At 38.6% G+C, this 14,211-nt stretch overlaps 1 protein-coding gene across 1 annotated transcript in view; it reads right to left on the bottom strand.

Moving 5' to 3' along the window:
* Positions 1–14,211, bottom strand: part of PIK3C2G (phosphatidylinositol-4-phosphate 3-kinase catalytic subunit type 2 gamma) — a 201,110-nt gene that overhangs the window by 25,829 nt on the left and 161,070 nt on the right. The window contains 2 exon segments of the mRNA XM_051642625.1: positions 4,890–4,965; positions 13,286–13,394. Of these exon segments, the coding sequence (XP_051498585.1) occupies positions 4,890–4,965; positions 13,286–13,394 (185 nt within the window).

The following is a 14,211-nucleotide window of genomic DNA, read 5'->3' on the forward strand; positions in this document are numbered from 1 at the left end:
GAGTAAAGGAATTTCTCTATGGGAGTTGGCATTTTAATTTATAAAAAAAAAAAAAAAAAAAAGTAAATAAGTTTCTAACCAAGCTGAAAATAATGAAAAACATGGGAGGGGAAAACACATTTCTAATGGAGTATGTAAAATGAAGTCTGAAACAGACACTATGGTCACAGCTGTTACTAAAATATTTGCTCTTGCTATGTAATAAACTGAGCACTAGTGGCAAAAAGGTAAAAATAAATAAATAAATAAATAAATAAAAGGAAGGTAAAGGAAAATAATAAGAGTGCAGGGAAGCTGATGAAAGCAGGAGAAACTTCTACCACTTATATTTTACCATAAAAGACTGTTACTGTTAGCTAATCTCAGGTGTTATATTTTAGGTTTTCTCACATTCAGGGGTAAATCATAGTCTCTTTGAAGTCCAGGTGATTTTAGCTTCAAATGATAATAAAATACACATACAGTAATTACTTCTAGTTTATCCAGCTTGGGCAGATGGACTTGAGCTCAGGCCCTGCACTTCTAGGAACTGTCATGCTCACACTCTATTATAGGCAAAGACCAAGTGCTGCTCTGTTGTAGATACAGGACAAAGGTCCACTGGCTTCAGCTGAAGGAAGAGCTCCCTCCAAGGGATTGATTCTTCACTCCCTGGTGTCAATGCAAAAGCTGTCACAGATCAAACAAAAACCCTGGAGTTTGGCTGCCCGCACAAAGAATGGTGCTGGGAGTGTTTTTTTAGATGACTTGTGTTTGTGTGTCCCAGCACTCTGCAGTGGCAGTCAGCCACCAAACACTACTGCAGAAAAACTCAAACATCACTCCTGTTTATAATCTCTTTTATCCAGGAACCAAACACTAGAAAACTGTGGGTCCTTTCTTCTTTCTGAATGACAAAATTAAAGCAGTTACTGTTCAAATTTCTACTAAAGGTGGAATGATCTTCAGAGTAGTCAGGTATGCAGTTATTTTCTTTATCTAGATGGTCTTTTCTAGCTTGTTGGAGATCTACCAGCTCTCTGTTCTATAACTTGTGCAATGTTTCCATAAGCAGCACTTAAAAACAAGCTCTGCATTACGCTGTGCGCAATGCATGAGAAATAGAAACTGCAAGGAAGATGTTACACAGAAGACTGACAAAATCAATGAGGAAACTCTAATTGAAGAATACCTTGCATTTCACACATAGACTGCAAAGCAACATGAAAGTGCTCATTAACTGTCACAGGCCTACTGTTAGCAAAGTATTCTTTATTCTGGGCCCTTGGATTTATCTTAGACCATTCTTATTTGTGACAGCCTGTTTTAACACCTGGCACCAAAGGGTACTGGAACCTGCTTGGTCTTCCAGGGCCAGAGTTGAATATCCCAAGCCAACCAGCTGCCTGCTTTAGCTACAGATTTTGTGTATGATCCTCCGATGTACCTAGCTTCAGATACTCAGCTGTAAATACATTAACTGGCTATCTCACTGTTTTCATCCCAAAAGCCAAGAAGAGGTGCTTATGGCCAGGAAAACAGCTTAAATGCAACTAAAGTAGAAAAAACAATTCCTGACAAAAACCCTACATCAAGAAGGAGCAACTGCAGGAGATCAAGATACTATGTAACATGAGCAGAACAGTCAACTGTCCTGAGGGACTGTTCATGAAGTCTGTGATTCTGCATGGAGAGGTGTTTCATCCGATTTTCTTTTAGGAAAGCTTGGGTCTTCCTTTAGAAGGACACAGAGACAGTTTTTCTACTACACTAAATAGAGACCAGCCCTTGAAATGAGTGGTGAACTAAATAAACATGCCAGAATTCGATCCGGTTTGTGCACTGTTATTACTAGTAACAAAGATTTTGTCATTTCATAACTTCAGTAAAACAGTCTGAAATATATTTTAATTTAATATTTTTGCAAGATATAAACTCAAGAGAAGAAAAAAGAATCCAGAGTGTTAAAAAAATTATTTTTTTTAATTTTCTTTCTTCCTTTTTAAAAGTTTCTTTATAAAAGGCTGTCTGTGAAATCATTCCGGATATCTGCTCTCACTGCCTTGTAGTGAGCTTGGTATAATGAAATGCTGACAATATTCAGTACAATTCAGAATTCACCCCACTGGGAGCTCTGGATCAGTATTCATGTCAAAGTAAATTTAGCACTGATTTTTAATCTCTTCATTGCTAGGGGCACAGTACCAATTCATAAATTTTAATTTTTATTTTAGTTTAGTAAGTGTAATTACCTACAACATTTGTAAATTAAAACAGTGTAAGAGAAAGATGCTGTCTTGATCAAAATTCATAACATGCTTCTATTGGGCATTAATTTTATTTTATATTGATCCTAACTAAGAGATTGGTGATTTACTTGTGTAAAGGCTGAGAGACAAATCACCAGCTTCACAGAAAGCTGCAGGCCATATTAAATCTGAGTTATTCTTCAAAACAGGCAAAAAATTAAGGCCCTTAAAAGCTCACAAAGCAACGAAAGCTGTGTATGGGGAGAAGGATGTATTCTTTCACGGGAATTGCCCCTTTCCTGCAGGCTCAGTGAACTTAATTCCTGCCCTGGATTGACTATGGCACTACTACAGAGCTTACCTTCAAATCAAGAGTGCTTCAGAGATCCCTCAGCAAACAAGAGCCTCTGGGGCCACCATGGTCTTCCCAGCAATTCCTTGTTTGCTACTTGGCAGCTAGGCATAACCAGCTAACTCCTGCCTCAGCTGGGCTTATATCTTCTCCCAGGATGGATGATAGTAAGGTACAGAATGCCATGCAGCACAGATGGAAGTAGGCTAGCTGGGGTACGGCCACAGCCCATCCCCAACAGCAAGGGGTGAAGCGTAGACTAACCCATATGAAAATAATTTTTCAGGTATGTAATTAGCACCTGGGTGGCTGGTCTTCCTCTGACAGCTGCGCAAGCCCATTTACAGCTAAACTCACCTGCTCCACAGTTCACTGCTGTTGGCAGGTGCATGAGCTTCCTCTCTCACCATAAGTGGTGCTCTACCCAGAGAAACTCAGCCCATTATTCTATTTTTCCAGAGTCAGAACTCACTGAGGCCTGATTTGAACCTTGAGTGCTACTGATATTCTATCAATAAGTGATAGCAATGAAGCTGCTAGGTGAAAAGGATGTGGGTTTTTTGGTTAGATTTAAAAAAAAAATTCTGCTGTGTTAAACAAAGGTTTCACCCTGAGTCTGTAGTGTCCAAACTTTAAAAGGCAGAGTTCCTGAGCAGGAAAAAAAAATCCCTCTGTAACCATAGTGCTTGAGGACAGAGACACATTAATCTCCCCTGAACAGGTTGTGACCTTCACCTCCACTAACTGTATAGGGACCCAGCAGATTGGGTTACCAATCACATAGCTTTCATCAGACACCCAGGAAACGCATTCTTACCTCTCTTTCTTTAAGCTTTTTTCTGATTTTGATATAATTGACCACAAAAATAAAGAATTTATCCTTCAAACTGTATTGGCTCGGGACACCACACTACTGTAGGAATTATGAGACTGTAATTTATTTCTTACCTTCATTACAGACTTAGTTCATGATTTTGCATAAGAGTTTTACACTCAGATTCTCTGTAATAATTAGGCACCTAACTATTACTGAAATGCCAACATTCTTCTAAAGATGAGGGACTTTAACTTCTTTATTCCTCAGCTCACTGTCACATGTCTGCACCTTTTGTTAAAGACTCCACAGAGAGAAGCAGCCCATGGACCCAGACTAAATGTTACATTAGAATTCTGGTTTGGATTTCCTGTGACCAGATTTAGCCTTTTATATTCCTAACACCTAAGACATCTTTGCATTACCTCCTCATTCCTTTGTAAAAGTTAGAGCAACCATCAGTAATTTCCAATAGTCATAATGGATTTAATATGATAATGGCACGACCTAATCAAATAAACTCTACACAGGGGGAATCTTCCAAAAGCTGAGAAGCCAGAATGGGATTTATCTTCTTCTGATGGATTAAAAAAAAATGGTCCCAGCAAAAGAGATAATGAAGCCTCTGTCTGCAGAGAGATTAAATTAACTTAATGGACATGCAAACTAAATATGCACTCCTTTCTGTAATGTGGATAACTAGTGATCTTGGAAACTGTCCTGTCACTTGGAATGCATAACAACCAGCTGAACTGTTGTGGTGCAGAGTGCAGCTGCAGGCTTCTTTACGAGATTTAATTTTGCCTAAAAACCAACTATGAAATATTATTTTCAGTGCAGGACTAGTGCAGTGGAAGACAATAAACATTCATGGCTTACATTTTATGGTTTATGCTTTGGCTTTTAATACTGTAATGTGGGAGATTAGATAAAATTAGGAGCTGGACAGGAGAAGGAAAAGGGTTAAGTATTTAGATAGGCTAAGGGAACAACGTAGAATCTCATTTAGTATGAAGTTAATTACCACTATCATTAATAATGTATGCCTAAGCATTAACATAATGTTCTGTTATTTACCTGCTCCACTCATTGTGAAAATTACTTTAGAAGTCATCCCTAATTTTGTCCGCTTGTCCAAGTACACATTGTGCTTTGTCATGACTCAGATCCGTTCCTCCAGATTCTTCTCTAAAGATTTTGTTTTGTAAAACAAAAAACCCACCATAGTTTGTGCAAATAAACGTTTACTTTGCAAAAAAGGTACATTTATTCAAAAACAAATGAAGAAACACTGAGGAGAATATGTCAAAGTAAAAGAAAACTACAGGTCACAGTACTAACACATTTTCAGAGACCTTGAGTAACCCGGAATTAATGGTATCTTTGTATCTTCAGAAAAAAGCCACCTCAGCACCTTAGCCTCACCTTTGCATTATTATATTTAATATTATTAAATAAGTTCTTAGAAAACAGTTAGGATTGTTAATCCACATACCCAAAGCCACAGATGATGAACCTTCTGTCACAGTATTTTTGCACCAATTCAGGAAGAAGCTGAGTACAAGCTCATTCTGAAAGAAATTAAAAATATTTTAGGAACTGTCATATGTTGTGCTCTGTTCCTTTAATTGTTCCTCTCCAAGCAGATTGCTGGTAGGCTTCTAATTTGTATATCTGAGTCACTAATAAAAGGGATCCTTTCCTCTTTGGTCGTGGGCAAGGATCCCAGGGAATGCTTTCTACACAGATGCTGGGAAGATAATGGTGCCTCTTACAACTGGCTCAGGTATGCTGCACTGGTACCTACTCAGCCCCTTTCATTCAACACACTTCCAAAGAGTGATGTGCTACATTGGCCATAGATTTGCATTCTTGCTTATCTCCAATGTCTCAAGATATATATTAGCAGCTGCAAACACTTTAACAGAACAGCCCATCTGTGAAACATATGCAGGAGCACATTTTCACTGTCCATTGTGTAGTCCGAATGAAATTAGCCCTTGCCAAAGGGAGGACCCCAAGCATCTGACCTACTGTGGGCTTCCCCAAGGCTGAGATGTTGTGTGTGTCTCTCTCAGATGGCAGCATCATGGATACTGACACTGAAAAGCCCAACACAGAGTTAACTTCTCCCAGAAACCAACAGGGAGTGAAAGGGATGATCATATTTCGTCATCCTGTTTAAAAGAGTAATCCAGCTTATGTACTGCAATATAACTTTTATTTTTATGTACTGCTCTAGTGAACATATATAACAGGTAGTTATATTCAGCTGCAGAGAATTAAAACAATAAACCAAATCCCCAGATTCAAGTATTGTGCAAGGCAATAAAAATGTGGATTCTGAAATGGACTCTTAGGATTCTGAATCAAAGGTGGGCAGTAAGTGCATTTTATTATTTTTTTCATAAAGTCATATTTCAGAATGGCCATTCTTCAGGATGGTTAGAATTGCTACATTCATAGTGATGTTACTTGGACTGACACTGTAATGAATGGGTACAACAAGAGACTTTTCAGATTCTAGCATTAAAATGTCACTGTTGTTTTTTTCCAGGCCATGGAAAATAATGTGTCTCTTTTCGGCAAGATGTACTTCATGTAGCATTTGTCTTGTTTATATTTGACAAGATGTGGCATGATTTGTGCATGGAAAAACGAAAAGGAAGAGTTTAGTGACAAATGCAGCTAGTGAGGAGTTAACATGTGGTTACAGCAGACAGAAGAACAAGATGTGTAGGTTCAGCATGGAGATAAGACTTAGCAATCTGTATTTATTTTAGCAGTTGCCTTTTATTTTTCATGCTACTGTTTGGAATTTTTCCTCCCACACTGATATTTTCTTTAAAAGCAAAACTGGGAGAGTGGGGGAAGGGGAGAAGAAAGAAGAATAAACCAACAAAATTGTTTTCCTTGAAACAAATGACAAATCCTTAAACTATTAGCAGAGGACTGTCAAGATACCTGTCTGTTCCAAGCATGTATAATTTTTCTCTCTTCTTATCAGGATAGCTTACAGGGGCAAGCCCATACACCTGTTTCAGCTTCCAGTAGCTTTAAAGAGCCGAGTTATTCCCTGGGGGACCTCCACTTGCTATTTCAGCACAAGTCCCAAGTGTAAGAAAGCCCAAAGGTTGAAAGAATACATTTTTGGCAGCTCAGCTTTTATTTGTCAGTATGAAAATAAGCAGAGAAATTTAAGTAGCCCTTCAAGTTCAAAGATCTTGGGAGAAGTGAGCAGGAGGTGGAAGGAAGGATACTCTAGCTGACTTGAAAGAGAAATAAAAAATCCCACAGTGAACAGCCTGGTGTTCTGCTTCCTCCCCACTTTTCCAGCAATAAATGGAAATATATGAACCGAGAGGTTTATAAACAGAAGGTGCAAATATTGTCTCAGGTGATAGTTCCAAATTCCCATTTCTAAGGAGACAACACTGAAAAAAATGACATCTGGTTTAAGAACAGAAGTGGAATTATTGCAGATCTTAAATCAGGCATGAACATGACAGGCATGTACACTGCTTGTGCCACAACACTGATTTTGAAGATCTCCCCATCTGTGTGTCCATTGTACTCAACTTGTAGCATGTGGGGAAACAGCAAGGCTAATGCTAGCAAATGGAAAGCAAAAACACAACAGGTCATGTTGCAGAGGCAGATGTAGCAGTCTATCCAGGGCCAAGTGCTTTAAAAGGAATGAGGGAGATCTACTGTGTGTTAGTGGCAATAAGAATTTTGCACACTGTTATTCATAACACTTTCATAAGTTTCACCCTGAACTCTGTTAATCTGCCTGCTGCAGGAGTCCACTGTTTAGATCTCCACCAGCAAAGTATATAAGTAGCTTCTTAAATTCACCCTTTCTCAGCAGATCACCAAAGAACACGCTGAACTTTCAGGTGATTCCTAAATCAATGGGACTTCAATTAATGGGACTCCTGTCAATGGAGCTGAAGCGTATGCTTAGAGCTAAGCATGCATTTAGTGACACAGCTAAACAGAAGCAGGCACATCAGAGCTTTGAACGTATGTATGATCAAAAGCACACTGTATTTCGGTGGATAGAGCCCACTTGTAAATAAACAATTGTTACAAACATGTGTCTATAGGTGGGAATTTTAGAGACCGTGAAAGTCTTGGCAGACAGGTGGACATTGATGATGACCACAAGAACTCACCTACCCTTTTCCCCCCCTGGAATTCTTACTTTTAAATCAGTAAATATAAATTCCCTAAAATACCATGTAAAGATTTTTAGGAAAGCCTCCAATCATTTGTCTAACCATTCTTACCTACTAAGACAACAATCGTTAATAGGTAATGTTGATGTTTTACCAGGTCACTAAATAACATTAGCTCGTTGGGGAGCAGCCAAGATATGTATGGGTGCATCAGTGCTGGTCTGGCTAGAACTCATACATGATCTTCTTTCAGCAGTTAAACTCAATAAGGACAAATTCTACCTTCCCTTGCACTAGGATACAACTGAAATAAGCAACTTCAGTGGCACTGGAGGGGCTGGAACAGCCCTGCACCACTGTGGCATGACAGAATTTGTCTACTGTCTATTGATCTCCATGAGAGAATACCTAGAAAAGCTCTCTGCTGTTAGTGAAACACAGCCAGATTTCAAGCCAGATTAAATTTTGTTAGAAAGAAAACCAGCCTGTCCTCAGCTTTCAGCTTTCTTTTCAGCTGTATTAGAGTAGATTTGGGGTCAGAGAACACCCATGCACCTGTTATAATTTAACAGGATGAAGAATCAGCAGGAAAGAAAGAAAGAAACCAGAAAAAGCTGACCTTGTTGTGGCTGTTACAACTTCAGGAAAGGACAGTGGAAAAGAGGATTTTCAACCCTCCCCATTTTGGCTCCACTGGATGCTTTGCTGCAGGGGTATGTGAGTGGTGGGAATTCAAAGGACCCACACACCTCAGATGCACTTTGTACCACTGTGTTATGGACCTCCACACAGGCACTGTGGGAGCTATTTTCTCATCTCTGCAAGTCCCAAGTAGTGCCAGTGAATAAAATGCAAGTGAAATATGGGAAGCTCTTAGCAAATTGGATTACTTTTGTAGTGTAAAATATTAGTCGCCCTGGAACAACACTGTGGTCCTGGTTTTCACTGTATACTTGAAAATGAATGAAGGTAGTTTACAATCATTTCCATTTACAGCCTCTTAAAAGCCCTTTTACACAGCCTGTAAATCACCATAAAGCTGCTTATAGAACCTATCTATAGGTGATACACTGTCACTGCTTACCTGCTTGCACTAGGTTTTTCTTTGGCTGCGAAGTTCTTAGAGAATCCGGATACTTGAAAAATTTTAGAGTCAAACCCCAATATACCTAATTTCTATTTACTGAGTAGCCTACTGTGTACCTGCACTTACTATTATGCTTGCCAGCCCCATCCCCCCATGATAAATAAATCCCCTGAAGCATCCAAACCCACTGCACTTGCACACAAAACCAATCTATGAGGTGGGACAAATAACATGTGTATTTAAGGCTATGTAGCTCTTCAAGACCAGTATGTACATTTAGTTTCTGAGCTATGTCATCAATAACAAAATCCACCAATCAAATGCCACTTCTTCTAAATTATGAAATATGGGAAAATTATCCATAGAATGTTACTAGCTGGCTGATAGTACCAAATGCGCACAGTTCATATATAAAACATGGCTTTAGATTAGTTTTTAGATTTTTTTTCCTTGCAATGCCCAAGCCAGATGCAAGTTGTCTTTTCAAGATAAACATGAAGACATTCAGTGTTGTGAATTCTGCTGTCTGACACTAGGGCCAAGCGCAGACTAAATTAATGGAACCATACCTTGCTTTTGTGTCCCCAGGGAGTGTAAAACCCTCCTACCATACAGCAGTAAAATGACAAACCACTAGGCCCGGCCTCATCTATATCTAATATGTTATGAGATTTGGGCTGCACTCTCCATTTGACTCATCACTCAGTTGGAGTTAAGCATGAAACACAGAAAAATGTAAAAGTGGTCTGCAGCAGTTGCTTTTTGTCATAGATTTGATTTATACTTTATAATGTGTATTTTTGTCCTCTCCTGTGTTACCAACCTTCAATTTATCTTTCCGTGATGCTTCCCCTCTCATTGGTGGCACCACTTGGTTGTTTTACCATTTAATGAAGCAAAACTCCAGGAGTCCAAACATTGTTGAGCATGTTGCCTTGCTGATCGATCTAGAAGATCCAGTCATTTCATCACATGCAGCTGATGAACCAGTCAGCAATGGGGCAACTGGCACAAAACTAAATATTCTTATGGTGTGATCACACAGATTGCCACTGGTTTGAGAGTAGAATGAAACTAAAAAAAGGTTCTGAAACCTGTTTTTGATCCTGTCCTAAATGATTCAATATGACAGTGGAGGTGCATCAACCTCTGCATTTTAGTGACTGATGTAATTAATGTGGCTTCTTGTTCACATCTAGAGTCTGGTGGTATAGTTATTTATAACCAAGTTTTAACCTGAATTTAGGAAAATCATTCCTGTTCTAGGCAACTCTTTAACAAATGTCTAAGAGGAAGTCAGTGAATGAGGCTTATACTCAACTTAAACCACAGACTTAAAAATTGCTTTGAATAGGGATGGATGTTAGCACATCTAAGCATTCAAACCAGTCCAACAGCAAATATCTCCATCAGCTGATGTTTCTGCAACTATTTGATCTGATAATGAAATTCAGATACAGAGAAAGGTGGCTTGAAGTGTCTATTCTTTAAAGAAGGGTTTAAAGAAACATTCAACTCCATTTGAACTACAGTGAAAATGAGAAGGCAGCTATTTTCCACCTCTCATCCTTTGTTTAAACCATTTAGCAGAAAAGGTCAGTGACATTCTGACCTACTCTTATTTATAACACAATTTTCATAATCGGAATTTAGTCTGGACTAAAAAGTATCCACTTAAAGTGTGACTGAGGAAGGAATTTGGATATAATTCAAGTCTTTCTTTATTTCTAAGATTTTTCATTACTTAATTGGTAGAACCAAGTGTGCAGTCAGTCCTGTGTGAACTGGATTAAATTTTTCAGAGCTGGAAATGGTGTCTAGTCAATCAAGGTAATGTGTTTACAGGGACAGCAAGGGCATTTTATAATTAAATAAATACTCTTCTCTCCATCTCAGACAATGCTCCAGCATCCCATACAGCTACAATACAGCTATGATACTGTACAGGTACAGTTCAGCAGAAGGAAATTACTGAGATGAGAAAGAAAGGGAATAATGTTTTAAAGGCATCTGCTCTTACAATATTTCTTCACAAATTTCTGAATTAATGATTTATTACTACATAGTTTCACTATTTCACATGAATGACAGTTTGGTAATGCCAGCAAACAGACAACTCACTAAGTTGTTTCCATCAGGCTCCCTGGCAATTTGAGAAAAAGGACAAATTTGACTGCAAAGTTGTCCAAAGCACAAAGAGAGACAAAATAATTGTATTTATTTTTATCAAGAAAGCCTCCTAGCTTGGCCTTCTGCTCAGAGTAAAGCCAAGAAGACACCATGACATCTTTGAAAAAGTCATACCAAAGGGAAAAGTAAAAAAAGAAGCCTTCAGCTGGGAATACAAAGGAAATTACCCACTGACTGGTCTCCTTATTCTAACTGGGTCAGAACACGTCAGTATTTTTAAAATTTCTGATATCTCCCAGCAGGAGAAGCATATTGAAGTAAAAATAATGGTTCAATCTATATGGATATCAATAACTTTAAAGGTTATAATCTAGAATTCCAGGTTAGCTGCATGGTGGTAAGCAAGATGATTTCCCTTGTGCAACAGTACTTTGCAGAGGGAAACAATCTGCTCATTACTCCACTTATTATTATGCCCCCCAAGTCCAGCACACAAGCAGCTGGCAGCCCCCTCAGACACAAAATTGTTTTCTTCTCCTCATGGTTCAGCATTAGAGGCTGTACCAGACTGGAACAGTTTTCAATCACTACACAGTTCAGCATGTCTGAGCAGACCCACTGGGCTGGTTCAGAGCCACAACAGCCCATGTCCCCAAGCAGATATGTCCACAGCTCCCTCTGAATACCCTGTTTGTGGTTGTGTCCTGGTGTGTCAGCAGCAAGATGCTTGGAGAAGTCACCCAGCTCCATGGATACATGCTACAGGACCATAAACGGAGGAGGAAAGGTATTAGAAGGCCCATGGCAAGGCAGCATGCTCTGGCTCATTACTGGCCCATTCACAGATGATGGAGCAGGAGGGAGAACAGAGCTTCTGGGTGTGACAGGTAATGTTTTTATTACAATCCCAGGGCTTTATGCAGTTTAATTTTTCAACCATAGATGAGGCTTTTACACAGCAGTGCTTGGCCCAAATTGAAAATCCATGTATCTTACAGCAGCCCAGAGCACAGCAGAAGGTACAGAGCTCTTCATTTCTAGGTCACTGGCTTGTGTCAGTTTTTTCTCAGCTGTGACCAAAAGGTGCTAATGTAAAATAAACCCATGACCCTAACATGAATGACAGAAATAGCACAATTAACCCCAACTTGTGCAGTTTATTTGGCAAGGTCAGTCAAGGCAGTCAAGCACCTAAGTCAGCTGTCCATACCAAGATAAATGTTAACTGTGAGACAGATGCTATCTATCCTCTTTGGAAATCTCAGTTTCAACTCAGGGCACAGAATTTATACTCATGTTAATAAGAAAACTCTTCTTTGTTTTACATATGGACAATTTCCTCTTAAATCTCCATTACTCAGTCACATCTGGGAAAGTCACAGAGTTAGGCAGCAAACATTTTTTCTTCCTTCAAGACATTTGAAATTTTGGAGAAAAAAAGACACCCTGTCATAGCCTCTTTTGGCATCCTAGACTGTCTACACTATTAAAACAAACCAGCCCCAGTTTGTGCTATGGCCCTGAGGCCGCAGGACATGACATGGCTCACCGGGCAGAGGAACAAGCTCTGCTACAGAATGTGTCAACAGTGAAACAGCAGGGTCAAGGCATGAGTTTGTGCTCAGAACCCCTTGAATTGACTAGTCTCTCCATAAGCCTAGAGGCTAATGTAAAATACTGTTTTTCCTGTCTGTCTGAGACAGCTTTCCAGACAACAGCTGGAAGATGCTCCTCTCTCTCAGACCCCACTATCACTATCAGTAATGGACCATTCAACTTTCAAAGTGAGACAGTGTAAAATTTAACATCCTCCCGGGGTGCATGAACCCTGTTAGCTGGTCTTGGTCTCGCTTTTATGATGCTGGGGTGCATAAGGCTTCATCTGGGGCCAGACAATGAAGAGTCACTATTTGTTACTTTTTCAGCTTTCCATTTTGAAAGAGGGGGAGAACACCAAATCTCAGAAAAAGAGATAAAAACTGAGAAATTACTAATTTTAATGGACACAATGTATCATTCTGATAAAACTGAAACATTCTGGGTTTGGTCTTATGGTTGCAAAACAATTTCTTCCACACATTAACTGAATTTTGAAATAAAGAGTACTTCTGGGCTGAAAGAATGGAACTTCTCATTATATAACTGTCAAAACCAGACTTTTCAGTGTTTCAAAACTTACTCCTTTTTTATGTATTGCATTCCTCAGAACCTACTCCTTACTGTCAAAATTCAGTGAATCACTGCTTTTCCATGTCAGCAAAGGAAGAGAAGTTCTTTTGAAAAATGCCCTGCCAAGTCTAATAAACTATTTTCTAGTCATTCTTGTCTTAAGTTCTGATGAATGCTACAATGACTCCATCTCAAAACAGTTGTGTCATTTATGTAATTTTTTAATTTTTTTTTTCTAATGAGGCCATGGGAAGCTTCCTGGATCTTTTGGTACAATGTTACTAAAAGTCTTATGCAAATAAAATAAATATGGGAAGTGCTCACATTAGCCAGTTTCCTGGATCCACTTAACAGCTGCTTCATATAGAGATTCAAATCCTTCACTCTTTTATGTTGAAGGTCTGTAAAAGGTAAATGCGATGAGTGGGGAAACCTGCAAAAGAAGAATATTCGTGAGCATAATTCTTGTATTCTTGTATATAATTCTGAAAATATTTCCAGCTTTACTTAACAGGAGAAAGTTATCACTTTCTAAGAGGTTTTGCATGTAGTGGAAGGGATGGGTACAGTATTGAGAAGATTGTTTACCCTTTGACTCTGGTTCTTCTAATAATTTGCTGGTCTGTTTCACACTGTACCCATTTTCTGTCTAAATAATTATTTTTTTAAAAGTAATTAAAAAAAAAAAAAGCCTAAAGGATACTTATTTGCATTTTATGCTATCTAAATACCTTTAAAAATTGGCCCCTTATGATCCCAGGAAAACACCAATTTCCCCATCTTTTGCACTGTGCACAGCACAACAAATCTCTGATCTCAGCTCAGGGCTTATGCTATACAAACCCTTACCCTAATGAATACCAAAGCCTTACAGCAACAATGTGACATTTTATGAATTTATCATTGCTTGCTTTTTTGCCTCAGCTATTTAGAGTGCAGTTAAGTTTTTCAGAGCAGGTCCCTGATCCCATATGTAATTTCAGATGCTAGTATAATAAAAGTAATATATGAAAACAAATGATCGTCACAATAAGAAAATCAATCCCAACAAAAGCAATAATAATAATAATGTTCTTGCTGATTTTTTATTAAGATGAATTTCATTTCAGTTTAGAAAATAAACCACATATGCATAGAATGTCCTTATGTCAATTTTCAAATGCTTTGGTGATTGAAAATCTCTAAACCCCACTTTTTTTTTTTTCCTTACTTGAATCATCTATGTGTTTAAGAGACAATGCACATTAGAT

The sequence above is a fragment of the Apus apus genome, chromosome 1, assembly GCF_020740795.1.
Source record: "Apus apus isolate bApuApu2 chromosome 1, bApuApu2.pri.cur, whole genome shotgun sequence".
NCBI classification, from domain to species: Eukaryota; Metazoa; Chordata; class Aves; order Apodiformes; family Apodidae; genus Apus; species Apus apus.